The sequence below is a fragment of the Poecile atricapillus genome, chromosome 2 (assembly GCF_030490865.1).
Source record: "Poecile atricapillus isolate bPoeAtr1 chromosome 2, bPoeAtr1.hap1, whole genome shotgun sequence".
In the NCBI taxonomy this organism is placed as follows: Eukaryota; Metazoa; Chordata; class Aves; order Passeriformes; family Paridae; genus Poecile; species Poecile atricapillus.
Window position 1 is genome coordinate 134,749,048 of NC_081250.1, and position 27,789 is coordinate 134,776,836.

Here is a 27,789-nt window from a genome sequence, read left to right on the forward strand (position 1 = left end):
GAGGAAAGGGGAGAAAAGAAGCTGTCTAGGGAAGTGAAGTTATCTACATGTAGCTTAAGGAAATGCAGCATCAAGTAATGGAAAGATGGGACAATTGTTTGGGAAGTTGCAGTTCATTTTTACTTGGTCTACAAACTGTTGCTATTGGTTCTCAAATTTCATTATTCAGTTGCTACTAGAAATAGAAACCAGAATAATTTATTTGTTACTGTAGTTACTGCAGTATTTATACACAAGGGAGGGAAGAGATGCTCCCACAGAGTGTGATGTATACCTGGACATGCAGGGGTCATTTTCTTCAAATCTCTTCTAATGGATTAGTCATGTCTAATCCATTATATCTTCTACTGAATGAGTGTCAGTCCAATGCCTGCTTTGAAAAGCTGTAGCATTTTGGGGAAATGAGTCAACTTACCTAGTGCTAACCATGTAAAAGGTAGGTGACTAGCTAGTTCTCTGTTTTCCGTAGTGGGAACTTTCTGGGAACTGATTTTACCATGATAATGTAGATACCCAAGAGTTAACATAGCTTATGTAAACATAATGCATAACGTGCATATATACCTGCTGTAAAGAAAAAGTATATGAAGAATTTCTAAATCATTAAATTATGATTTAATGATTTAGAATGAGGAATGTATAACCAACCTGAAGGCAGCAATACTCCTGGTCTCTTTTTGAATGTGTGTGCTAAGAGGGAATTTATTTTATTTATTTAGCACCTTTCACCATCATCAAAAACCTGAGACTCCGTATAAGACAATAAAATCAATGTGATAAAGAAATATTAAATATAAAACAAAGTCACCAGGATTTTTTATGGGAATAAAATTCAAAGGAATGGCAATATATCCATGCTTTGAAACTCCCTAGAAGAAAAAAAAAATTAAAAAGCAAAGTTAAATAGATTTTAGGAGAGAGAGCACTCAGTACTCCTTCCTGTAGAGATACAAAATTTGTAAATACTGAATGGTACCTAAATGATGATATCCATCAGAATTTAACGATCTTTTAAACTCAGGCTGGTCTACCTGAAGGCTTTAAAATTCATCAGAAGGGAATATCTAAAGCCACTGTTACTTCTAGGCTTCCCTTTAAGGAACACAAGGTGAACATAATGTGATGCCAGTACAACTGGGGGACTGGTCCCAAGATGTATAGTTCTCTTGGAGAATAATTATTTGAAAGTGAAACTGAGGTCATGCATCTCCAGCTGTCTGTTAAACTTCCAGTGGGGTAGGCAGCAAATAGGACCGTATCTTTTAGACCCATAACGGGGTGACTGCTGTCAAAACCCACTAAGTTAATTTCAAAGTCATGAAGAGATCTGTTTTGGTCAGCATAGCTTATTTGGTGTATGTCCTTAAAGATGAGGAAGAAGTCAGGAAAAATGGCAAATGGTCAAAATTTAGAACATTTATGGTATTATACTTTAGAGACTGTGGGAATTCTTTTAATTACCAGTATTACAGGATGCTGTCTTGATTCACTAAGTATGTTAGATTTGAAACGAAAGTTGAGAAAATAGGTAAAAGGAAGCAATCCTCCTTCTCCCTCAGGAAGTCTCAATTTGTTATCTTTGTGCCCATGAGAGAAGAATACTACTTTGAATTTTTTTTTTTTACTGCAGATAGCTAATTTGAGAAAGCTGAAACAGTCTCTAAAGTATGGTGGCCTATTAGCTTACAGGCAAAGACGTAATATTTGGTAGTAATGGTTACTCTTGAGTGACAACATTTGGCTCTCACCTGTATTTGTGAGAGACCATAGATCCAGTCTTCTTGGAACACTTAGTCCCTACTTTATTTTTACTAGAATAGCTGTAGGTTTGATTTGGGTCCACCTTTACTGGTAGCTGAAGATCTAAGCTCATTCTTAAAGGAAAATCCATGCCTGCCAAACAGTTTATGAACATACTTGCTTTTCTTTTGGCAATGGTCAAGCTTGACTATAGAAGTTTTCACTTGAGGTCATCTCTACAGATCTTTAACTTCTGAACTGAGCTGGTATGCCTTTCATACTGGCCTACTGGGTAGACAAGTGCTAATGTCAGTGATCTGGTCAGAGACCTCAGTAAATAGTTTCTACCTTCTGTTCCTGGTATCATTCTGATAAAGAATTTTTCATTCTTTGTACTATAAAGTTAGGAAGATTTGCTGCTCTGCAGAAGCCCTGTTTTATTCTCAGTAATGCAGTCTGGTATACTTGACTTTTCTGGAGTTAAAATTAAAACTTTGATAATTTTTTTTCCTAAACTAAAGCTTCATGAAAAAGCCCAGCAGTAAGAGCTTATGCTTATGTTTTGAGCTTCATTGTACCGTAGTTGATTAGCAAGTACTTCATGACAAGCAGTAAATTTCCATAGGTAGATTTTGTAGGGCTTACCTATCAAATACACTGACCTAGAGGGCTAGAACCTGACTTCTTCCTCTGACAGTGTTTATAGACAAGCTTTATTGTAGATTAGGGCTCTTTACTTTCAGATTTTAGCAAGCGTCCCTGGGCCTGGTTGTGAAGCTGAGTAGAGACAAAGGACAAACATTTGTAGTTGTCGGCAGTAACTCCTGTCCTTTCATGAGCAATGGCCAAAATGCAATTTTTTCACTGGTCTTGAAAACTATGTCCAGTTCTCATGGTATTTGCTGTGCTTCTGACTTTCATGAATGACTTGGAATTTTCCCTAGGATGTTCAAAAACTGCTCTTTTCTGTCAGAAGAGATAATAAAGAGCTTTAATATTAATGGTGGGACAATGATTCTGACAAACTTGCTTTTATACTTTGCAGAAGAAAAATGATAAAATGATTGTATCTGCAAATTGAGTAGACTCTGATGAACAAAATTTTAAACATGTAAAAGCTTGCTGATCCCAGGACAGCTGAACAGTCAGACAGAAATGTGTGAAGCATCATCTTGCGACCTTTTATTGGTTTTGATTGTTACTGGTTGATATTTCCTCATGGCCATTGTGGTTTATTCTTACTCTGATAAAAGCACAAGTTTTTTAACAGCATTTGAAGTAAATGAAAATATTTTGTCTGCTTCAGCTGCTGTTAGGTCTGTTTGTAATAAATATGAGTATTTACAATTGTGTGATTCAGCACACTTGTTAAAACTTCAGGAAATATTTAAGCATCAACATACTCTACCTACTGTTTCTGAGGTTGGTGAATGAACGTATTGTTGGCAAATGTCAGGCTTTTTTACTTAACTGTAATTTATGGATTTTTTGTGCCCTGTTCTTACTAGGTGATATTTTCTATCACAAAGTGGAAAGTAATAATGTCTTTGCATTTCTGTAATATCCAGTGTTAAAGTGCTTAAAAGCATTAATTGATCAAAGTTGCTGTATGGCTGTGGGATTGGTAAGGATTCCATTTCTGAAGCAAAACCATCACTTAGTAAGAGAGTTGTTTACAGGCAAGTTGCAAGCGCAGATATCACTCCAGATGTGTTCCTTCTATGAAGCCTTCTCTCATTCAGTGTTATGTGCCTGCCAAGTTTTTGACAGATTGTCAGCTCTTTCTTTTTCATCTTTTTAAAAATAATTTTCAGCATTTACAATGTGGTACAAATATTATCAGTAGATGGTTCCTTTTAAGGGCTAAAGCACTGTAGATGCCAAGTACAGGTTTCAGAGTTTTGGATATGGAGGCATCTGCCTTAGCAGGTTTCTTGGAGTCCCTGTGTGAGGTATCTTGGGCCACATCTTCCCTCTAGTCTGTGGGAGACTTGTGTTTGTTCAGATATTGGTGAATTGCTCTCACACTGAGTTTGAGGAAAGACAGGGTACTTGATAAGTTCTGCAAAACTACTTCTGAGCTCCATGGAGGGATCATGAAGCTTGAGGCAGGTGCCACACACTATACCTTTACTCCTTGGAGGACCCGGCTGGGATTAGTGACTTAGCTGTACATATCTGCCCTGTATCAGCACTAATTAGGAGGCAAGAACTGTTTTTGATAGATTTCTTTGGGTCCCATTACTGTTCCAATTGTGGCTAAAATTTGGTCACACAAGAAACTGGAATCATTTCACTTTTCATAATATAGCCTTTTTGGCACATTCTTGAAATAAAGATCAGTGAAACTGAGGCATTGTTTTACGTTAGTCGACTTTCTACTGTTCTACAACAGCAACTGTGTTATACTGGGTTTTACACTTCATGCTTTGTTTATCTGCCTTCAGTAAATGATTTCCCTGGGCAATATCTTATCCTTACATCATATTTCTGGTATCTCAGTAGCATATGTTGTACCCACTGGAGCGCACTTGGTAGTAATGTCTTCATGAAGCTTTCTAATGTCTTGTCATCAAATTGAACATCCATCTTGTGCTTAAAGATAAACAGATAGAGTTGCTGTAATCCAAAGAGCACAGGCACAGCTCTTGCTCTGTGTGAGAGTAGCTCTGAGAACACTGGCTTTCTGTGTCTCTCAAGACCTTATTACTAAATCCTATGAGCTTTGGATCAATTATACTTATTAACTATACCAAGAATTCTGCTTTAGCTCTGTAAGGTCATGTAGGACTAATAGAAAGTTAGAGTTGATTTTTCGAGCATGTAACAAGCTGTATTCCTCTGTCCAAGTCTGGTGAGCTTATTGAAGGGAAGACTTGCTGTTCAAAGGAGGGTTAATTATAACCAAAGTATTTCAACAAATAATTTAATGATCTAGAAATCCAAGTAGGTGTCCTGTCTCCAGAAGATTTCTCTGCACAATGCAATAAACAGTAAGTAAAAGAGAGAGCAGAATTAGACTTGGCCACCAATGTCTGTAAGAACTTAGATTTCGTATGCTTGTTTCCAAGAGATGAACAGCCTGCTGTGCTTTAAACTATAATACCTGGTTAAAGATTCATGTTGTAGCAAATAAAATAAGCCAAAGTCAGCTCAAACAGTGGTAATTGTATGCCAGTGTATGTAAAAAATATACATATGGGTTCATTAATATTAATACAAATACACCAGTTCTGTGTGGGTAGCAGTGAGTAAAACTGTATTTTAGAACTAAATAGTAACATTTCCTCTCAGGTCCTGAGGAAGTTGTGGCTTTCATTCCTGTGAATAGCTTTTGATAATTATTTTATTACTCCTGTAGATGAAGCATTAAAGATTAAAGTTTCCTGTGAAAAGCCCAGTCAGGGAAGTCAGATTATAAGAGGATATTGTGTGAATTGCACTTTTTATTATTTGTGAGTTAGAACAGATTGATAATTGATCAGTAATTTGAACATTAATTTGATTAGATCTCTTATATTTTATATTTTTGCTTAATATTATTAATTATGGTAGGAAAGCACATAGGAATTAAATATCTAGGTGTCTGTCATGAAGATTATGGTTTTTTTTCATGGAGTAGGCATTATTATTCTGATCTTAAAAAAATCCCACCTCAAGACTACAACTAATACTATACCAAAAGTCAGATTTCTTCTGGAAACAGAAGACACCATAGATGCACAGTCTTTAAATTACAGGGGTATTTTCCATTTTATTTGAATTCAACTTCTTGTGGTTTGGATTGTCATTCCTTGGCATGCTGGTTGTAAACAGAAGTATTTCAAGGGATGTAGAGAATGTAGTTCCAACAGAATTAATAGGGATAGTTTTCATTTGTTCAGAGCAGGCTGTCCTCTTCAGCAATGGTTTAGGTAAGGATGAACGAAACTGAGGCTGCTAGAAGCTACAAGCTGGTATGAGATTCTTAAACAGGCTGCTGGGAAAATAGAGAATATATTTAGTAAAGTAGATAATTTAAAGCAGTAATTTCTAAAGTGAAAAGTTACTTGTTGGATATTTCAGGAGGGTTGCAACTCTTATGGAGAACTGTGTGTGCCCTCCCTTGGAAGGTGCTTCATGTTCCCTCAAAACACAGATTATAGTTTGTTTTCCTTTTCTTGGTTTCTTGTTCTTGATCACCAATGAAATCAAACTGGATACAAGAATATTCTCAGTAAAATTCTAAGATACTTGTTTGCATTAGAAGGTTTTGTGATTCAGAGGTTCGAAGAAGAATTAAAGTAAATTACAATTTATAAATTATAGCAGATTATAGATTTTACTGTTTTAAACAGAAAGAAAAATGAACTGTTGGTGTTTCAGGTGGAGTATACAAAATTTTAGTTTTCAAATAAAATTTTTAGTCCTCATTGGCCTAATTTTTACTGGATATGTTTCATAACTTGGGAAAAATTTCCCCTCCGAAATGTCAAATAAGAATTTATTTTCGTAACAACTGCCTGCATATAGTATGTGCACACCACCAATGAGAAGCACTTGCAGTGGTGCATGGGATAGAGATAGAAATTTGGCTATAGAACTGTTGGTTCATTTCTTCTGGGAAAAATCTTATGTAGTTCAGTGCCCAAATGACACTGTAAGGTAAACTGGTTCAGTTTATCCACCTTTGAAGATTAAAAGACTTGAATTATTTTGTGGGAAGGGGGAGAAGGGGGCTGTGGTTTTTGTCTGTTTCTGGTTTTTAACCCTATGATCCCAAAGAATTCACATCTGGCTCAGAACAGTAAGCAACTAAAATTAGTGCTTAAACCCCACACTTCCTCTGTTGACAGTGAAGAATATTATCAGAAGAATTTTCACCTTTGAGATGAATTAGAAGTGTTAGTACAGTATTTTAGGATTTATTTTCATATTTCCAGAGATTTTTAAATGACTCCAAATTTGTAAGGAGTATTTATGAGTCTAACCATGTACAAATCTTCCTAGAATCAGTGTAGTCTTTTCTCTTGGGAAATGCTGTTCCCATGACTTAATAAAACATTCCACAGAAGTCAGTTTGGCATGAAACAATATAGGTTATGGCATAGTAAATATTAGCATTTAATAAAAAATATCTCCTAAAGAATCAGTACAAAATGGAAAAAAACAAAAAAGCAAGGGACAGGAGGGTAAGAAAATTTGAAAATCTGTGAAAAGAGAGAAGCCCCCATCAAGAGGCTTTACAAGGCTTTATCTATCATATAGTTTTCAGTGGCTGTTCAGCAGGGATTTTATTTACTTCAGAGAACTGTTTTGATTCACTACAGCACAGGGACCTTCATCATAGTTATACTTGTCGTTGTTGAAGTGGGGGGAAACACCAGTTTCCCTGATCTGCCTTTGAACTTCTTGTGTGTGATTTTGGTGACTGTCAACTACAGTCAGTAATGAGAGGATCTTTTTGTCCATCTTCAGACTACAATCCTGACAAGCAAGAGGCTTGTCTGTGCTTATGTACTCAAATAGAAACCGCCTGAAGGAATGTTATTCCTGTTTATACTCCCATTACTTGTGTCTTAAACCACACTTTTGTTATATTAAACTTGATGAGTCTTGTATTCTTGACAAGAAGATAATTTCAGTCTGGAGTTAGCAGGGTAATTAGTAGTCATCTTGATGAGCCTGCAGTTTTCTCTTAAAAAAGATGTTTAGACTGACTGCAGATCTCTCTCCTGGATGATTCTGAGTCTAGAATGGACTCTTGATGCCAGTTTATCAATGTATATTTTGAATTTGCCTGCATTATAAACAGCCATGCTTAACACTGATCAGATGAAAAAGTGCAAAATTTTCCCTTCCAGCCTTTTTACAAAGAGAAGGAATTCGAGTCGTTAGGATGAACAACAGATTATTTTTTTGTTCCAGTGGTAATTTTCACTGGAAGTAAGATATGAATATATCTGCTATGTTCACTAGTTTTCATATTTTTTAATAGCTTTTGGACTGGGTGTAGAAATTACTCAAATTGCTGGAATTAGCACTACCAGTAGTAGACTGATAATTTTGTTTTAGATTGTGTTGAAAGCCATCAAAGCTTTTTGAAAAGTTTTTCTCTTGTCATGCCCCCATCCCTGCTACCCCCAGGAAACAGTCTTTATTATAAAGATTTTGTAGAAAACTCCATTTTTAAAACCACAGAAGTGGTTTTCTTTAGAATAAGTCTCATGTAAGAAAATGGTAGTATTCAGCTGCACAATTTTCCAATATATTAAAAACCAGTCTGATCTCCATTTTGCCATTTAATTCAAAGAAGATATTTCTGAGGATTTCTCATGCTGCAGTTTCCACTCTATAGCTTTGTTTCAGTCAGATAATAGGGCTTAATTTTAAAATGCTTCTCCATGATGCATTTTTCTCAAAATACGTCTGAAGTCAACCTTTTTTTGTTCTACTAGTGTTATTAATTTCATCTTATCTTTAATGTAACTCATGTGATAAAATTATTAATAAAAACTTGTTGATGTTACATGTGTTTTTGTCCATCAAGAATATGTTACCTATGATTTTAAAGACAAATATCAAAGTTTTGAGTTTTCTATAGTTCACATGTAATTGCCAGAGCAAAGTAACCAACAACAGAAACATTAAAGGACAAGTTTGCTAAATAATATAAATTAACTTAATAAGAATGATTAATCAATGGATCTACAAGACAGCATAGCTTAGTTCTATACAGTGTGAACCATGCTCCAACAGAGTTTTCTATGTATTTGATTCTAACAAATTATATTTTCTTGGTATTGCAGTCTTGCATATATATGGGTATAAATCAGCTGTACAGGTCTAGACCAAAGTACTCCCTTTAGTGTCAAGCAGCAGCAGGCTCTTCTGCCTTACTGTATATTTGATTCTGAGGTCTAAACCAAATGTGGCATATTTGTGTTTGTATCTTATAATTGGAAAGCTGTGCCCCAGGAAGTGTAAGATTTGAAAGTATTTGTTCTGGGCATGATGGTTTGTGAATGTTGTGAGGACGGCTGCAAAGGACACAAGGAAGAGAAAGTCTGGCAACAGGGAAGAAAGTGTGCTTAATTTTTTGAAGACTGCTTCAAATTTCTCATCACAAACTTTCCCTCTCACCCTGTTGCTTTTTTTAATAAGTTAAAAACCAAAGCCATTCCCTTCATCTGGTATTACCTGTTTTGGTGAAGGTACAAATAGTTTGGTTTGCATTGTGTGCAACTCACTGAAATTTGATATTGCTTGCCAGAGAAAACTGGAAGGACATCTGAAGACATTAACTGGCAACAGAATAACCCTTAAGGATATTTCAAGCCTGGATATTGATGATGAGAAAAAAATGCTGTTCTGAGTGTTTCTTTTGCTGGGACATCAAGAAAACCCTCAAAAGTGTGCATAAAAAGAAAAAACATGTTCAGCAGCCTTCTCCTAAATAAATAACGATTACATGTTGGCAGTGGCATGATAACAATAGTTTCTTCAGTAGTATTGACATAATAATCGAATAGTATTGATAGTCATAATATATTAATTGGCTGTAAAATTTTCTAAATTAAGGTATATTGAACTACTGTATTTGATATCAGTTGAGTGGCAATGATGGCAGAGGAGAGGAGGGAGGATGAAAGCAAAGTATAGAAGAAAATTATTAACCAATAAAAATTCATGTCTGCTTCAGCCTTCCATGGCCTGGTCTTCACACCATTCCATGGTCTGGTTTTCTTATGCTGCAAGTCTTTAAATATTTTCTGTTCTCTGGCATGAACCGGGAAGAGAACATACAATTCCTCTCCTCAATCTTCACCCACAGGAGTAGCAATATCATGTAATGCATGGTGACATTTCATATTATTGCAGACTGTAGATGTTTTAGTAACATCTCTTCTATAAACATGCCCATCTTGAAAATCTAATTATTTTTGGAACAATTTTTGTTACCATATGGCATGACAATATTATGTAGCCTGTGACAATCAGTGCAGTGAGCTGCTTTTTGGTGTTTCCTTCTGTATTATTAACCATGGCTAACCATTTTTATAAATATTGCTATTATATTTTACACTTTGATTTCAAACCTTCTCCTATAAAAGCAGTCTTGAAATTGGCAGTTTTCAATAGTACAGCTCGCTTAAGTTGGTTGTCTGTGTGTCTGGAATGAGTAAGATCCCCTTTAACCCCTACCTTGGTCCTGACTACTTCTTGTAATCCAAAGTGTCATGGATTCCTGTTCCTGTTCTTTTTTCTGAGCTCTCTGAGGAGTGACAGTCTCATGTAATATTTGCTGTCATTTGCCTTTTTGATCCCTATGAAGAAGAAGCAGCTATATGCTGAATTCATGCTATATTCAGTTCTACTCACCTTAGTACTGGAAGATGTAAGGAAGAACAGAGAAGGGTGCTCAGAGGATCAAGCACTGAGATATCTGAGTAACTCTTAGACTGTAGTGTGTGAGGAAGATTAAATTGTAAGAACACTTGCCTTTTAGTAAGGTGATAATTTAAAGGGTCATGACAAAAGGCTGTTAGTATTTGAAGGTATAAACAGCTGAAAAAAGTGTCTTTAGAAGAGTTATAATGAAGAGGGATAACTTGAAGCTGAAAAATTTTTCTATGAGCATTACGCAAAATGGTCTGACTTCTTTTCCATTAAAGAACAGTTGTTCTGAGGAAGATGTGTAAAAGGAACATCTTGATCTTTAAAAGTGAAACAGCCAAAGTATGATATTATCAGAAGATCAGTTCTGTGTTTCCAGGGCAGAAGTGGCATGGTATGATTTGCTTTCCTACAGGCCAAGTGGTACCAAATTTGGTTAACTAAGCATTATTCTTCTATGAATATAGTGTGCAACATTAAACAAAATACTGCATTGGATTTTGTGTGATTGCTAAACATACTGTGCTAAACATACATGTGTTTCTGCGTGGATGAAGAATGGGAAGAGTGTAGTGCGATTTTTCCCAAGCTTAGGTTAGAAGAGCAGCAGACAAGAGAAGTGCAATTATGGTATAAAACTAAGGGGAAGATGGAGTGAAAAGCTTGTCTAATACACGGTCAGACCCTCCAGGACTCGGTGCAGGAAGTGTTGATTGCATTTGTGGATCTGTGTAACCTTGTTGCCTCAGTGCTACAAATGGTGCCAAGGTCTGTGTCTAATTAAAACCTCACTAGCACACTTGTTCTTGCTTTGATAGTTTTGGAGGAATTCGAGGATATTCTTCTTACGTTTGTTTCCTTTAAGTCTGTTTGATGCTGGGGTTGGAGGCCTACTACTGGAGTACTCCAGAGAGTTGTACAGGTTTTAAATCCTGGTAAGACAGTATGAGAAAACTGCAGCATCTCTTGCTATTAATACTGAATCACAGAATGTTTGAGGTTGGAAGAGACCTCTGGAAGTGATCTTGTCCAACCCACTGTTCACACAGGGGCACTCAGAGAAATGTGTTACTAACTATGGCAAGAGATTTTCAAAAGGGCAATTATTTACTGGAGAATACTTTGTAAAACATGGTTTTGTTTTTCATTAAGGGGAACTACATTTATCAAGAAGTATTTTTGGGAAAAGAGTTTCAGTGTGGATTAGTTCTTTAGTCGTATTTTGACATTATTTCATGATAAACCAGTAGCAATTTTACATAATTGTCACTACTCTTTTTTGCGTCACAAAATGACACAACCTTACAGTAGCTAGAACTCTTTTAGCATGTTAATTCAGACAGAAAACATGTTGTAGGAATACTGAAATGTTTCCATAGGTTATGCTATGATTAAATTCAGTACTAAAATTTATTAGCAGTGAATATGTCAAGGATTAATAAAAAAACAAGAATGAAAAATAGGAATGTGACATATAGAATAACATTCCAACATAGGATTTTTTTTTTTTATTTTTTATTTTATTTTTTATTTTTTTTCAACAGTGTCATTCCATACCAGACCCTTTCAAAGTATTTATTTTACAAATCAATATTTCAGTTTCTTAGTTTTCTTTTTGGCCAGCCTTAGAAATTGAAGGTTTTTCAGAGTATTCTACAAATTTTGTAGAATAGAATTCTGCAAAATTATGCACCTGTATTATGAACTTTGAAAATCTTCTTTGAAGTTTAGAGTTGTAGAGTGGAGCTGGCACTTTCATGAACATGCAGGTGTTTACCCCTTTAAGTGATAGAAAATAAGAAAGAACTCTTCTGGCTTTCATTCCTAACAGGAAAAGATTGGCTAATCCAAACCATAAGCCAGTCAAGGATATTTTGATAATCAAATTATATTAGTAGTAAAGCCAGTAAACTTTTCAAGTGAATAAGTTTACTGAGAAGACTTAGCCTGGAATAAGATTACCTCATTTGAGTTTGGCATGGAGAATAAGATATTAGAAAGGTTAAATGTAGAGGCAAAAAATGTTTTCAGAACTATTTGCTATTAAAAAAAAGTAAGAGGAGATGGGTTATCTCATCATTGCCAAAGCATCCAATTGTATTATTCCATAAGTTGGTTCAGCAAAACAACAATCATGATAAGAGGAGAGAAGAATGAATTCTTGTTTTGATTTCATGCTTATTGCTTTGAGATTTGCATAGTCTCATAATAACACTTACCAGCCATCTGGTTTCCAGAGGAAAAAACTTTTTCTTACTCAAAAGGCTAGGACATAACATGCACCATTTAAAAGCTCATTGTCTGGAAATGACATAATGACTTTCTGTTTTCAAATTATTAATTAGTGACTAACTCAGAAAACCAGCAGGTTATGCCAGCTCTGGGGGACATACAATGTATTTTGTGCAACGTTGCAGTTCCTACCAGTGAGGAATCAAATTAAAGTAGTGAAAAAGTGAGCAAGGATATTAAAGAACTAAAGTACATTATAATATGCACTTATGGCTTATTTTAAAATATTTAGTTGCGCTTATTTGTATTTTGGGGCTTATATACATGAATGTATAAAGACATATATGATGAATGTATAAATGACCTATAAATGTTGTCATTCAATAAATCCCACTCTGTATATGACCTAGACTACGGTGTCATTAAATTACATATTCCAGATATGTGATGATGAAAGTCAAGGTTTTTTCATGGTTTTTGTAAGATGAATACGATGATGAAGATTAATAGTCCATTATATTTTTAGTTTACAGAATAAGTTCTGTAATACTGTAATTCTTTGAAGAATTTATAAAAAAAAAACAAACAAAAAAGCCACACAAAATGCACCCTTAAAATTTCACCCTTATGGTTCATTATAGTAAATTACACCAACTGTTACTGTAAATAATCATAAATGACCATTTAGTGGGGAAAATGAGATCCGAATATCTGCAGAAAAAAAAAATGCATTAACATTTCTTTGCCATGGGTCCTCAGGTTGGGATTGTTGTACATGGGATGGACTCTGCTAGTGCCCTATTTTTGGCTTGTTGTGGCTAAATACAGCATAGAATAAATAAATGCAAATAGAATAATTTTATTCTACCTGACTTTTTTTCATATTTTTTTTTTGTTAAAATACACTGTTATTTTAACTTACAATCTGATTTATTTTACAATCTGATCTAAAGATTTAGTTCTAATTTGAGACCCTTCCGTTTTGTTCTGTATATCAATAAACTCCAATGATGGGATTAAAAATAGCAAATCCTCTCTAGGTATTTAAAATTCAAGGCTCTAAGAATCTAATTGTACCCTCAGCTAGTTTGCTGAAAATACAGAACTGGGAGGAGTGGCTAGTAAATCTGAAGTCTGCCATTAAGTGAGATTTGGGCAGGCTGGAGTTGGGTGGAGAGACACCTAATGAGGTTCAACAAAGGTACAGGGTCCTGCACCTGAGGAGCAATAACCCCCTGTGCCAGTACAGGCACTTTTTACTTTTCAGTGGTCCCCAGTGACAGGATAAGGATCAAAGGGTACAAACTGAAACCCAGGAAGTTTCATCTAAATGTGAAGAAAAACAGCTTTACTTTGTGGATGACTGAGCTCTGAAACTTTCTGCCAGAGAGGTTGTGGAGTCCCCTTCTCTGTAGATATTCAAAACCCACCTGGACATAACCCTGAGCAGGTGAACCTGCTTTATCAGGTCATATTATTGTCAGGTTGAAGAACCTCTATAGGCTAATTTACCACGCATTCTAGTACGTGTCTGTGAGACAAAGATCACAAAGTTTGTGATTTAGTTAATTCTAATTTCTCAGCTTCTCTTTCCTGATACTTTAGAACTGGCAGTCACATTAAGCACGGTGTTTTTTTCCATGTATGTCTGTTATATCACCTGCTGTGTTTCAGAGTTTTTCCTGTAAGTGTGTTGTTGTATTATGAATCAGTTTAGGTATGATGGCTTTTTATTGAGGTCTAATTCAAACTGACATTGAATTTTACATAAAATCTTTGTAACTTTGGTCATGTTATTAGAGATTGAATTTGGGCTGTCTTCAGGGGCTTCTTTTTTTTCTGTAGTATTCTCTGTTCCACTTATATAAGCAAAAGACACAGGGGAAAAAAAAAAGCAATAGTAATTTGAAGAGATATAGTAAGTGGAGAGAGAAGTCATGGGTTCACTACTGATTCTTAGACCTAAGAAGTTCAGATTCCTTTTTTCTGCTTTTTTGATTTAATTGCATGATGATGTAAATAGATGAGAGACCAGTTTCCATCTGAGGAAATGCAGCTAGAAACAAAAGATGAACAGGAGTAATCTGCAGCTACATACAAACTTAGAAAATATTAAATAAACAGAAGAAAAAAGCCCCCTTTATTTTCTACAGTAGTATAGTGTGTCTTTGCTGGATGAGAAAAATGTGAGTATTTTGTCTTGAAACTGGGGATGTAAAATTACAGTGAGTAATGAGTATGTATTCCTCTGATCCCTTAATGTACTTGATGTGAGGTTCCTCTTTCATCGTAGCTAACATGCTGGCCATTAAATACACTGCAGCAGCATCATTAGTGGCTTCAAAGTGCTTCTACTTGCATCACATTTTTCCCTCCAGCAGGTGAGTGAGAACAGTGATTAGCAAATACCAGTATGTGTCACTCACTACACAAGTGATTGCCAGTGAAGTCCTGTGCTTGGGGTAAGGGCAGCAGTGGCGTTGGAAGCAGAGTGAACTTTTGCTGCCTTCATGGCTCTGAAAAGCTTTCAGCTCCAAATATCACTTGGCTGTGTGTAAGATAAAATTCATCCTATTTGGGGTTTGATGTTGGAGACTGCTTTGCTGTAGCAGTATGTGGAGATGGAGCAAGGTGTCCTGAGTCATGGGCAGTGTGATACCTGCATGGCTGAAATTCTGAAAGGTGAGGTTAGGACATGGAAAGAAAGTCCTTTTACCAGTATCACAGTTTGCTGTGACTGGAGGAAAGGATTCACTGAAAATTTCTGGATCCCAAAACCTCAGAGGATTTCCCTGGACTGTTTAAAGCAGCATGCCATAGATACTGTATGATAGGTGTTGGTGTAGATTGGCTGGTGTCTATTCCCTGTTCTCTTAGGTTGAGTTTAAAAAAAACAAAACCCTCTGGTAGTACAGCAAACTAGAGTCTGGGTATTGTTCTAAAATTGCACCTTTAATTTTTATCTACTTAGTTGTAAGATCCAAGATGAGGGATTTTTCTTTATTAGAAGGGTGAATATCAAATCTTAAAATGCATTACATGTAGAAAACAATATGAACATCTTAAGGAAAAAAAGGTATACCCTTTTTTTCTTTTTGCATTTAATTTTAGGGAAGGACGCAGAATTAACAAGCCATCTTCTCACACAAGTGGTGCTTTCTTTTTCAATTTTTTTTTTTTTTTAAACCTAGAAGTTTAAACATTACCATCATACTTATCTAGCTAAAACAATACACTAGAACTGGATAATATTTTCATCAAAAGGAGCTGTGTATCATGGGGCAAATGATATTGCCAGTATTTTGAATCAGATTACCAGTAGTTTCAAAATTTGTTCTGTAAAATTTAGCAGATAGGAATCATACAGAAATAAATGATGGGTTTAAAAATGACAAAATACATCATAATTCAGGGAAAAATGCTTCAGGGATAATATTTCTGTGTAAGGAAGCAAGAAATATTCCTTGTTTACTCATTTAAATTTAAGAAAAACACTGATAAACTACCATTGTAAAATTATTCCTAACATGAAAAGTTATCTAAAAGGATCACAAATGCATCTTTGAGAGCTTTATGTCCAGCTTGCTGTTCGCTTTGTAGGCTTTAGTTAAAAATTCCCTTCAGGAGAACTGGAAACTGGTGCACTCTGGTACTCTGACAGTGTGTGTTGCTGCTGTGATTTTTGTAGGGTGCTGAGTCACAATACTCATCTTGTCCCCTTTGTTCTTCTCTTTCTCCCCTTGTATCACCAGAAACACACAGAACAGCATCTGCTGTGGAGCATCTGCTGTGCAGCTGTTACAAGTGTAGGTAGAATTAAGACATGTATTTTGGCATGAGCCCCTGCTTGAAAACTGAGGTCTGATATTTAACTGCAAAGGTCTTGCAGTTCATGTTCTGTGTGCACTTGGACACTATTTTTTGAAATTAATGTCTCCCTAAGCATATTTTCAATGGTTCCTTTTTCATCATTTCACTTTTATTGATTGGAAATATTCTGGCCTTGGCTCTAAGAGCCAACTGACCATGGGCACTGTCAATTTTGTTGTGGCCTCTTGGATAATGGCAAGAGAAAAGAAGACAAGAGGATAAATGAAAGTGAAGTTCCAAATTACTGGAACATTTAAAGGTCTTTCAAAAGTTCATATACAAGCACAGTTAATGCTGTCATGCACCAAAGTGCCAAAGGACCTAGCAGTGAAGAATATTAATCTACTTTAATAAAATCAAAGGGTTCATTTTTTTTTTTTTTTTGGTAAAGAAATAATTTGAATAAAATTTGACCCTTTCTACAATAGTCTGTGGGTCAAATTGAACCTACTATTAAAATTCTCTAATATCTTTCATGTATTACCATTTCAAAACTCAATTTAAATATTCACAGAGCTCCTTTTTTAATAAACTTAACAAAATTCAGGTAATTTCCTTCAACTTTCTTGATTGAAGGAAGGCAGTAGGTACAGATATAAAAAGATGTACAGCTACAAGCAAAACCTGAAATCAATTATATATAAGAAATAACATAACACATGGAAAGAAATTAATCAAAAGGAAAAAATTCTGCTATATGATTTTCTTGGTCTGCTACCTGCAGGCAAGGAACGTAAATGAAAAAAAAAAAAAAATCAGCATTCTTCTTACAGATAAGGGGAAAATTAATAAAAATGTTTCCTTCCTACCAGATTCCCTGATGCAAGTTACGTTAAAAGTGAGTCGCTGCAGGAAGAACTTATGTGTTTAAAAATAACTTTTCCTACAGAAATATACTTTTGTACCTTTTTCTTGCTGTTAAGCTCAATTACATCAGGTTGGTATAGATATATAGTGTCCAAAAAGAATTTCTTTTCCTTTCTCTCTATTAAGTTTCTCACTGAATCATGGTCATAAAGTTTCTCCCATTTTGAAAGTGAGAAGTGGTTCATTCTGCTTGGATGCCCCTATGAAGATGTAAGGAATCACAAATTGGAGCAATCTTCCGATCTGGTCAAAAGTTCTGAAGTTCAGCCAATTTGCTAAGCAGACTGGAGAGGTTTAATGTGCACAGGCAGCACTGCATCTCTTAAGTACAGCTCAAAATGTAATAGGAATTACAGAAATAATTTAGTTAAGATAAATAACCAATAAACTCAATGGACCGAAGAGGACGGAGAAGTCTCTAAGGAAGTTGGGTATGGGAAACTTCCCAAGAGGAAGAGAACTCTGAATTATTGTATGGTGTCTTCACTTCCATTACCATATTTAAAATTAAGTAAATTGAACCCCTTCTTGTATTTTTAGTATTCCTGACTGAATTTTTATAAAGAAATTCTCTCCAACGTGAATTAATAGGAAGTGTTTGACTGCTGCTTGTCTTATGTAATTGTTTCTACTTAGAAGGAAATGTTCATGTTGAAACAGCAGATAAATGGATTGATTTTTTGAAGCTTTTCCCTCTATAATCAGGGAGCATCACATACCTAGGTCTTATCATAAGCTAAGGATAATCTGTATGTGGCAGCATGTTTTCCTATGAAATACTGAATGGATCCCACAGAACATGCAAAATGTCTGATGTTGATCCAGTGAATTTCAGGCTTCTGATTTATTGAAGTTGTTACTATTTAATGCTGCTACTACTAATTATACTCATTAACCTCTCCCCAGCCACTCACTGTCAAGTATTGTAGGCTTTCTGAGGCATGCTTAATTTGTTAAGAGCACTGATTTATGTTGCTGCTGTGGGAATGTAGGAGGATGTTGGTAGGTGAGAAGGAAGCTAACCACTTCACATTTTCATGAGGTAATTATTTCAGTGATACTTTTCTACTATAGGATACCTGCATTTTAAGTGCAAAACACTGGACAGGAAAGCATATTAAGCACGTGCTTAATTTGAGCGTGCATTAAAGTGGTTTCATTAGGGTGAAGTCTGATGAATTTGACTATGAGAAATTATTACAGAAATTACCCTTTTAATGTTATTGAATTTCAATTATTTCATTACAGTTATAGTACCATAACACTGGACTCAAGCATTGATGTATCAGGACTAATGTGCTCAGAGGGTTCGATGCTCAAATTTGTGTTAAGAGGAGTGTTTATTGTAGCCGAAGTGTCTCTTGTTAAGTGAGTGTAAATCCTTTTCTGATGGTCATTCATTCTCACACTCTTATGTGTTATTAAAACTATTGCAGTGCTGATTTTGTTTTGTTAAATGTGGCCTGTCCTTTTAAGTGCTGAGGTAGCATCTGTTACTCACTGTGTTGGGATTGTCACTTAGTAGCTATCTTTGTGTGCTTGTATCTCTATGTTTGCATTTACATTACAGCATATGATATTTTAGGAATATTTATTTATTTAGCATTTAATAATAGTGCTAAAAAATATGTCCTTGAATGCCTGTAAATCTGGTACAAATTAGGGAGCACAGTTCAAATTTCCCCACACAGTGCTGGCAAGTGGCCTCAATCAGAAGTAATTTTCTCCATGAAGGCACATGCAGCTCACTCTTCAGCCTCTCCTCAGTGGATACTGTTATTTGTATCAAATTATATGTGGTGGTTTCTCAAAGTGGACTACTGTGTCCACTAAGCCATACGGATTTCTACCACATTGACTATTTCATTGCTGTCACTAGTTGTATTGTTTTCTACTGTGTCTTGTTTATCTCTGCTGTTTGGAAAAAGAGTTGAGATTTGTGTTCATATCAATAAATACTCATGGAGTAAGTACTGAGTAAGCAAACTGCTCAACCCCTCTAAATCCTCTGTTGTACACAACATGATTATTTGTTCATTTCATAAAGGAAAAAGTTTTTTTTCAGGGCTTCATGCAAAATACAGAATGAGTTAATAGAGACTTAATTTGTCTCAAATTAAAGTACTCGCATTTAAGATTAGAAATTGAGGTTTTACCTAGTGTGATTGGGAATCCTTAACTATTCATCATTATCTAGCTAATCTGAAGTATTTCAGAATCACCTCTCCTTATATTGCATCGTGTTATTTTACAAACTGCTAATAGGAGAAGAATTGCTGAAACGAGAAGACAAACATCTAGACTATCTCTGGAATTAACTAGTCATCTAAATTCTTAAACTGCTTAAGTCTGAAATTTTACTGCTTTAATTATTAAAGAGTCTAATCATATCTCAGAGCTGTTTGTTGTCAGATCACTGTGACACTCAGATGAATTTCAGTAGTAGCAATTTTTGGATTTTCATTGCTCTGTCATTATAGCTACTGGCTTTAAAGTCACAATCAGCAGTTATTAAAGGATTTTTCAGCAGAACAGGATGGGACCTTAACCCTGGTCCAGTTGAAATAAAAGTAGACATAGTGCATGTTGTGCCACAAGTACTTAATAACATGATTAGTTTAAGTAATGGGAATAATACTATTGAATTAAATCAACAGTTTAAAAGAAATGCAGAGGGTAGAGCATGATGCTAAAGTAACTGATTGACGTATATTTGGACTTTTGAAGGTAATATATCAACATAATAACAACTGGGGGGAAAAAAGCACTATCACAGAAAACAGTAGAAAGAAACTCTATTGTTTTAAAACACATTTATTTTTGTCTATATGACCCAGTAGTTTTAAGTATTTTAAATCAATAAGAAGATGCAGTAGCTTTTGAGCAGGTTTTTCCCTAGATAGAAGCTAGTCAATGTTGATAACCTACCTATAAGTCTTTGAACCAGATAAATTCTTAGTTCTCTAGCTGATGTAATTTACTGGTAGCAGCTAGAGGTTTTTGCTGGCACATGACCAACTCAGGCAAACATAATCCTGAATAGTTAATGTTTTTGCATTTGTCAAGAATATTTATTTCCATATACTCTTTATTGTGAGATTCTAAAAATGTATTTTTATTTATTGTCTGTTTATGTGTAAGTAATTAGATAAAGTAGTCAAGAAGAGAGAATTTACTCTATTTATATTTCCTTGTAATAGCTTTGGATTTTAGTGTTTAACCCACTCTGTGTTTGAGTGGTAACTAAATATGGCCACAGAAATCATCTATTTTGAGTTCCCATGAAACTAGCAATTAAGAAATACCTAATTTTTGATCTTCTTCTTGGGAGTTGGTTTTAGTTAAGTTATTCTTAAAGGAGTTTCTTTAGTTATCAGTTACAATATACGAGCTCTGAGAATGAGCTGAATGTATTTTGACATTTAAGAAATGAAAGACAGCTCAACATGCGTAAGACAGAATTTGTCCCAAAGATCAGGTTGTAGATGGGTGAATTGGACAAGGCAGCAGCTGTCTGAAACCTAGAAAAATATTTATGCATGGATCCTCCAGCATCAGCAATTGCCATTGCTGGTGTTGGGGCACAGGCTCTGATGCCAGCCCCCCTTAGGTAAAGCTCTGTGTTCCTGTATGTGCCTGGATAAACTCCCCTGGGTTTGGTGCGTGGGCTGCACGTGCAAGGCAAAGCCTGGTGTAGATGCATGCACACCTCTGATCTCCTTGGGATGTGAGTGTTTATATTTCTATTTGCAAATGCTTGGCATTGTAACTTTAGGAGATGCTACATACCTGTTCGTACATAGGATATATCTATAGTAGCATTAGTCAGTATTTTTTTTTTAGTGTAAGATTGATTTAAAAAATAAAGTCCCGGTCTGCAAAATGACAGGGGTTTGAATCAGCGCTGTGGAGCTGGTGTGTACATTGTATTTCTTCTCCTTTCTTGGAAAGAGTGTCAATGGAAATTATAAGGTGTGTTTCCATGACTGCTGCAAATGAAAGCATAGCAACTGCATTTCTGTTCTTTTCCTAATTAACATACAGTGATGATTAGCTTGCTGATTACGTATTGGTGACCTGATCAAACAAACTGGTTTAACATCTAGGAACAGACCTAAATGTCATGTATACATGCCAATTGGATTGCTTGCAGGTGAATTGCTTTTGCTGTATTTTGTAAGACACATTGCAAAAGTCAATAACAAAGAGCTATTCATTCAGCAGGAAATAGACTTTCACTGAAAATGTTGGCTGAATTTTAAATTTTTTCCTCAGATTTAAAATATTTTTAAAATTTATTAAGCTTATAGCTGTACTTGAAGTGATGCAAAAGATGGTATTAATACATTTTTATGTGTGTCAAAAAATTATGTTTCCCTAAAATAGCCTATTTTTTCCTAGTTTATTTATCCAGGTGTTACTAGGAGTACACACCAGTAAATGGCTCTACAGACAATGTCAGCTTTTAATAATAAAATGAAGTTTGAGTAGTATTTCTGATAATTTGTGCAGAACCCCTTGTGCTTTCCTTTCATGAACCTGGACACAAGTAAGGTGCCTGGAGTGCCCATGTTGAGCTGCAGCGCACCGCTCCAGCATGTGCTCGTGCTTTGTTCTCTGTTCTGTTCAGTGCCATAGCCACTCTTCATTCCCTGTGCATATGCAGTTGCTGGATTTTTTCCCAGCATGGCTGGAAGGTGCAATTAACAGTAATGGATACTTTGATAGTGAGAATCTTTATTTCTTCAGCCATAATAATAGCCCCTTATTTTAGGAGCTATATTGTTGAATGACAGCTACTGTTGGTGAGTATGTGTCTACAAAAGTGGGCTCATTTGGTCAGATTCTCAGCTGGCACAGAGAGTCATATTTCCATGAAAGATAGTAAGCTATATTAATTTATGGAATCCCAGCTGGGAATCTCAATCAATTTCAATAAAAAGTAACCATCATATTCCTCTGAAGCAAGAATTACACAACCTAGCCTAAAGTGAATTTTGCTGTTTTAATAAATGTAGGTAGTCACCGGTTCGTAATAAATTACTTAAAATTAGAGTGTAGTCAATATTTGATTTCTTTAAAAATTTATTCCTTCCTTTTCACTGAACACAACAGAATCATTTATGTATTGTATCTCAGCGTGATAGATTGTATAGGAATAGTGTATTTAATACTGTAAAACTATCATATAAATACAAATCACATTTTTTTTCATTAGCTAGTTCGCTTTCATTTTGAAGAAGAAATACTCAGTCAATTATAAATGAGGCTGTGCTTTCATTGGAGAGTGAAATACGTAATTTTTTTCAAGCCTCAACCATGTATAATGAAATCTCTCTTTTGAAATCCAGTCTTAAGATGGATTTTGAAACATACTGACATTTAATAAAATCTTTGTTAAATTAAAATATGTTCAGTTATTTCAAATCTCTATTTAAATCTAGGGTGAAATTCTACATCCTGCACAAGAGATGTCTTTAGCAAATACTTGCTATTAACAAATGATTTTGAAGTGTGTGTATATAAGAAAGATTTTAATTTTTGCTTATATTCTAATTGGTAACCTTGGTGTTACGTGCTATAATCTGTCTGGTGCTGTGTCTTTAAGAGGATCTGTAGCAGTAATATCTCTAGGTAACTAGAAGAAAAGTCAAAGACCTCAGACTACCATTTCAAATTCAAACTTATGCCCTGTTACTGTAACTAGCTTAAGTTTTTGTAGCCCTGGGTGGCAGTTTACCAGGACATTTTTTTGGTCTCTGAGAAATGAATAAATAATCTCTTGAGTCCTGTCTATTGACTGGGAATCTGTTAAATAGTCTGGCATGAATGGTCATGGATACCATCAGGGGCTGGTTGAAGCAAAATAGCAGAATAAGCTGAAGTTTGTGCTGTCAAAACCTTTGTAGTATTTCACTGTTGCCAGTACATTTAATTTGATTAACAAAGCTTGCAAAGGAACATTTTGAGTGCTGTAATTCAGCATCAAAAACAATCACTAGCAAACAAGAGAAAGCTCTTCACTGTTTATGTTGTTTTACAAATACAGCTTTGATTTCAGCTGTTAAAACTGTCTGTGTTTAATAGTAGAGCCCAATGAATAATGAAAAACCCCCATGTGTGAGTATTATTAATACATAATATTAATGACACTTTGCATATTCTGATTTGAAGTCATCAGGAAAAGTCACTTTCAATTTCAATTTCCATAAAATGGTGTTTGTCCAATTCTAATAAATGCTGAACAAAGCTGTGAAAGGAAAAAACTAGCTAAAGAATGCCAGTTAAAAGTTCACTGAGGTTTTATTTCACATTGTCCTGTTAGATGGTTTTGCCACAGTGTCCCTGATTCTTTTTTAAGGGCCCCTTGAAGATGCCACTGAGGATGAAGAAGAAGAGTGCCTGTCTGAGGAAAATGATACTATCTCAAAAGAAGACTTTCCATTGGAGGAAAGCTTTTCTGCAGAGTTTGAGCCTGAAAATCTGAGCTGTGAAGAAGTGGAATACTTTTGTAATAAAGGTAATCATTGTAGCCAGCCACTTGAGAGAATACTGGCCAAACTTTGTCCAGTTGGTCAAAGAGTTTTTTTTTTGGTTTAAAATGTACAAAAAGCCCTATCAATGCTACCTTAAAAACAGGAAAATGAGTCACTTGTGAAATTAAGCCTGGTAAGGGATAAATATTTAAGTATGTTGAAGGACACTTTAGGGACGTGAATCATCTTGCCATAATGTTTTCCTCCAAGTGTTATTTTCTACATATTTAACTGTAGAGAACAGGCCCCAGAAGTCAATTATTATCAGATCTGAAGCTAGCAATGCAGCATGTCTGTTCATTGCTTCCCTGCCTAGGAAACATTGCTAGGAAAACAGATTGCGTCTAGATTCTTGGATTAAAATAGAGCTTATTATAGAATTTATTATGCACAGTAGAAAACTAGTGATTTGTGAAAGAATAACTTCTGAAGTTGCAGACACGTTTTTGGTGCACTTGTTACTTGGGAATTACTGAAGACTGAGGTATTTTAACATGAGACTCGCCAATTCATTCTTACCAGTTCTGTCTGCATGGTTGTGCTGCTTCCCAGTCAGCTGGCAGACAAACACACTGTTGTTATTTAGAACATTAAATAACCTTTTTCCTGCCAGATATCCACTTGATTGCTTTATTGTTTGTCTTCTGCAGGTAAGGATGCCTATCAAATAGCTGAAGTTGTTGTGGTGGTGTTCTTCTGTTAGTCCATAAGTCCCTCGGGCATTTGGATGTTGATGGTTTCTCTGTCTTTCTGTTCTTTCCTGGATATTGACATATATTTTCTCTTGATAACTTGATACGCTTCTGGTTTTGTATTATTTTCATCTGTCTTGGACAAAGTCAAATAAATCTGTTGGACGAGTCAAGTGTTCTGACTGCAGAATATTAGTCCTTCCTAGAGAGTCTTCAGTGACAAAGGCATTACAATGTATTTTCTGTATATCCTCTATGTAGCTTAGTAAGTCACCCTAAGATATCAAAACAGTCTAATCCATAGTTTGGAGTTCAGCATCTACAAATCTTATTGTGGGGAGAGACCAGATTATCAATAGATTCTTTACAAACAGGAAGAATTTAGTACTACTACAAATGCGGTGTGAACAAATACCACAATTACTTTGTGTTCACTGGTTCACATGCCTTTTGGACACCATTTTCCTTAGCTGGAAAAAAGCACTCATCCTGTTACTGGCAGTACTAAATAAATATTGAAACCACTATCTACATAATTGTTATACTGGTGTCTCTTGAATTTCTCATGTCAGCAGTGGAATACTATGTCCCACTATTAGTTCATATCATATCAGTTTGATTTAGTTATCTCTCTGTATTTCTAACTGCATTTCCAGGACCTACCAGTGGAAAGTACTATGGTTTTAGATGAAATCAAGAAAAAAAAATTATTTAAAAAAAAAAATAGCAATCAATATTGCAAATTTACATTGAATTTCAATTGATCTTGGATCCACCCTTTAAATAAACACATCTTCCAGGGAAATCACTGAACCCAGGACGTTGTATTAAAGAAGATCAGGCATCAAATGGGAATACATTTAAATCTGAATTTTGATTATCTTGATTATATGTTTTATTAAGGACATCTGCTGATTCTTTAGGCTAAATACTTTCTGACTTCCCAGTAGTTTGTGTGTTGTAGTTACAAAAGAATCTTAAGTCTCTCCAGTGCAACTGTTGCAGAAGAAGAGTTGAAAAGAAGATTTCTAAGGATCAAGGGGAACATAAAATTTGCAATCTACCTCCAGCTGAGGCAGTGTGGCAAAAGGTCCCACTTTGAAGCAAATTGGGAATCTCCTTGGAAAAGGATGGAATGGGAGACTGGAAATGTGCTGGGTTTTTATTAATGTCTCAACTTCTGTTGAATGTCCAACTTCTTCAGGGTCACATCTTAAATATCATTAGCATGAGGCCGCCCATGTTTTCTAGAAGATAAACCCTAAGAAGACAAAACTAATCTGAAAAGCAAATAAATTTCTTTTGTGTTCTTTTCTTAGTGGAAGGGTTTGTGACTCTATTATATAGTAAATATAAAAAATTACACTAATTCTCATTTTTTAATGAATCTGTTAAGAATTCATAGCCTTTTGTTTTTCTTTGTAGAGCTTCAGTATTGAAATTAAAAGATAGTATGAGAAATAAGCTTTTATTTTTTTCCTAGAAATATTTTTTAACATCATGAGTGAAAAGTCATTATGAAAATGAAAAAGCATGAAAATGAGATGTGTACCAAGTAAGTTAGAGAACAAATAAAGGCAATCTAATTTCTGTTTTGGAGGCCTGACTTTTGATTTTTCTTCTGCTCTTTGACAGTATTTTCAACCTGTAAATCATAAGTATTTCCAGATAAGGGAAAAGTAAGTGTAGATCTATGTTTTCTCATGCAACAGGTTGCCTTTTTGCAGAAATGTATCAGAACTGGCATGGGAGTCCATTATGCTGTCTCTGAATTCTGCCCTTGCTAGCATGGCCCATTAACGGTTTTAGAAAGTAAAGGTGTTTTCTTGGATATAAATTTTATCTGTCCTGTCTCCCTATTTCCCTCCCCTGGGGTTTCTTCCCAGCTGACCCAGAACAAGAGGACAAATGAGTAGCGGGGCTTCCTGCAAGAATCAAGAGGCATGGGGAACAAGTGACACAGCTGTTGGGGAGGAGGTGTTTGTGAGGCTTCATCCATGGTATGTTTTTTATACTTACCCAGCTCTGTAAATTCAACTGCCACCTAAAACCAGGGGCTTTTTGCTATACAAACTAGGTACTGAAGGCAAAAATTTACTGAGCTCACAATTTGTTTTGAGGAATGAGAATAGAGAACTTACAGGTTCACAACTTGGTAACTTTGACTTCTTCTTAATCAGGAAGAGATTTTCCTGTCAAGCTGTGCCTGATGGTATTGTAAGCAGAGAGCAGTCCCTTACTGTCTAAATTGCAAACAGGAACCTTTATAAAGCCATACTTGTCATTTCCATCTTATTAATTTGGGTTTGTGAGATAGATACAGCAGAATAGTTGCCAGAATAAGAAGGTGAAGGCGAAAGCCTCTGCAAAGTGTGACGCAAATTAATCACATTGATTGAGCTACATGTCATTTTACAACTTCTCCATTTTCAAAATTTTGACTCTCCACTATTACTTTTCCCTTCTCCTTTTGCTCACTAATGGCTTTTATGACAAGGAATCTGGAAAGTTCCTCCTGTCCCACACTTCTGCAGTACCACAAAATTAACTTTGCTGCATGTGAATATTTATTCCTATGTGGTCTATGTGAAGAAGTGAACAATGATTAAAGCTGAAATAGGAATTACCAACCTACTAGTTGTCAGGGATTCCTTTAAGCTTCCAGCTCTGTTTTTTTTAATCTTTTGGATGAAGAGCTTCATAATTGATGGCAGTTGAATTTGATTTGTTTGCGGTTTTGACAGTGAGATTAGGAGAAAAGGAGCATTTTGGAAATAAGATAGTGGTGTTCTATTACAAATCTGCACTGATGTCTATGTTTGAAGTAGAAACAAAAACTTTGTAGAAGGTAGCCTTGATGATAGTGCATTGCATTTTGGTGGTTTGAAAACCACCTTGAAAATTGCTGTTTATTTTTAGTTACTACAAGTGGGTGTACAGCCAATAAAGAGGGTATCTGATGATGCTGTCCACATGAAGACTTTATTATCTGGAATTTCCCTTGCTGGATATTTTTTTAATCAGTGGGCATCTGGAATCAGAGTCTGTATCAGATTAAGAATAATTCAGATTAAGTTCAGATGTAGAAAATTTATTACTAAATGTCAGTATTTCAACAGTCTGTGTATGGAGAAGATAGCCTGTCTCCCATGAAGAACAGGGATAAGGCTGGATTTGGAAGCTAGGGGATAAGACATAAAGATGAAATTTTGTCTACTGCAGGTTGGAATAACAAAGTAATGTGGTGCTAAAAGAGGTGAGAAGTGTGCTAAGGCTAATAATTGCAGAAGGGCAGCTAGAAGGGGGGAAAACCAACAATAATACAAAGGCCAGGTTGGAGGTGATGGGGTGAAAATCAGTTTTAAATCAAAATTATTTGTGAGGTGAAGTAGTTTATAGTTAGTTTTCTAGTCTCTAATTGCTGTCATCTTGCCTAGATACCCTCAGGAAAAATAAAAATAAAGTTCTTATCTGTT

General features: G+C 35.4%; 1 protein-coding gene across 2 annotated transcripts in view; it reads left to right on the forward strand.

The window, feature by feature from the left end:
- Nucleotides 1-27,789, forward strand: part of ZFPM2 (zinc finger protein, FOG family member 2) — a 306,491-nt gene that overhangs the window by 33,475 nt on the left and 245,227 nt on the right. The window contains exon 2 of one of the 2 annotated variants that reach the window (XM_058833173.1): nt 23,447-23,605. The exons of the other annotated variant lie outside the window; for it this stretch is intronic. Within the exon in view, the coding sequence (XP_058689156.1) occupies nt 23,447-23,605 (159 nt within the window). The remainder of the gene's footprint in view (nt 1-23,446; nt 23,606-27,789) is intronic. 2 annotated transcript variants of the gene reach the window in all.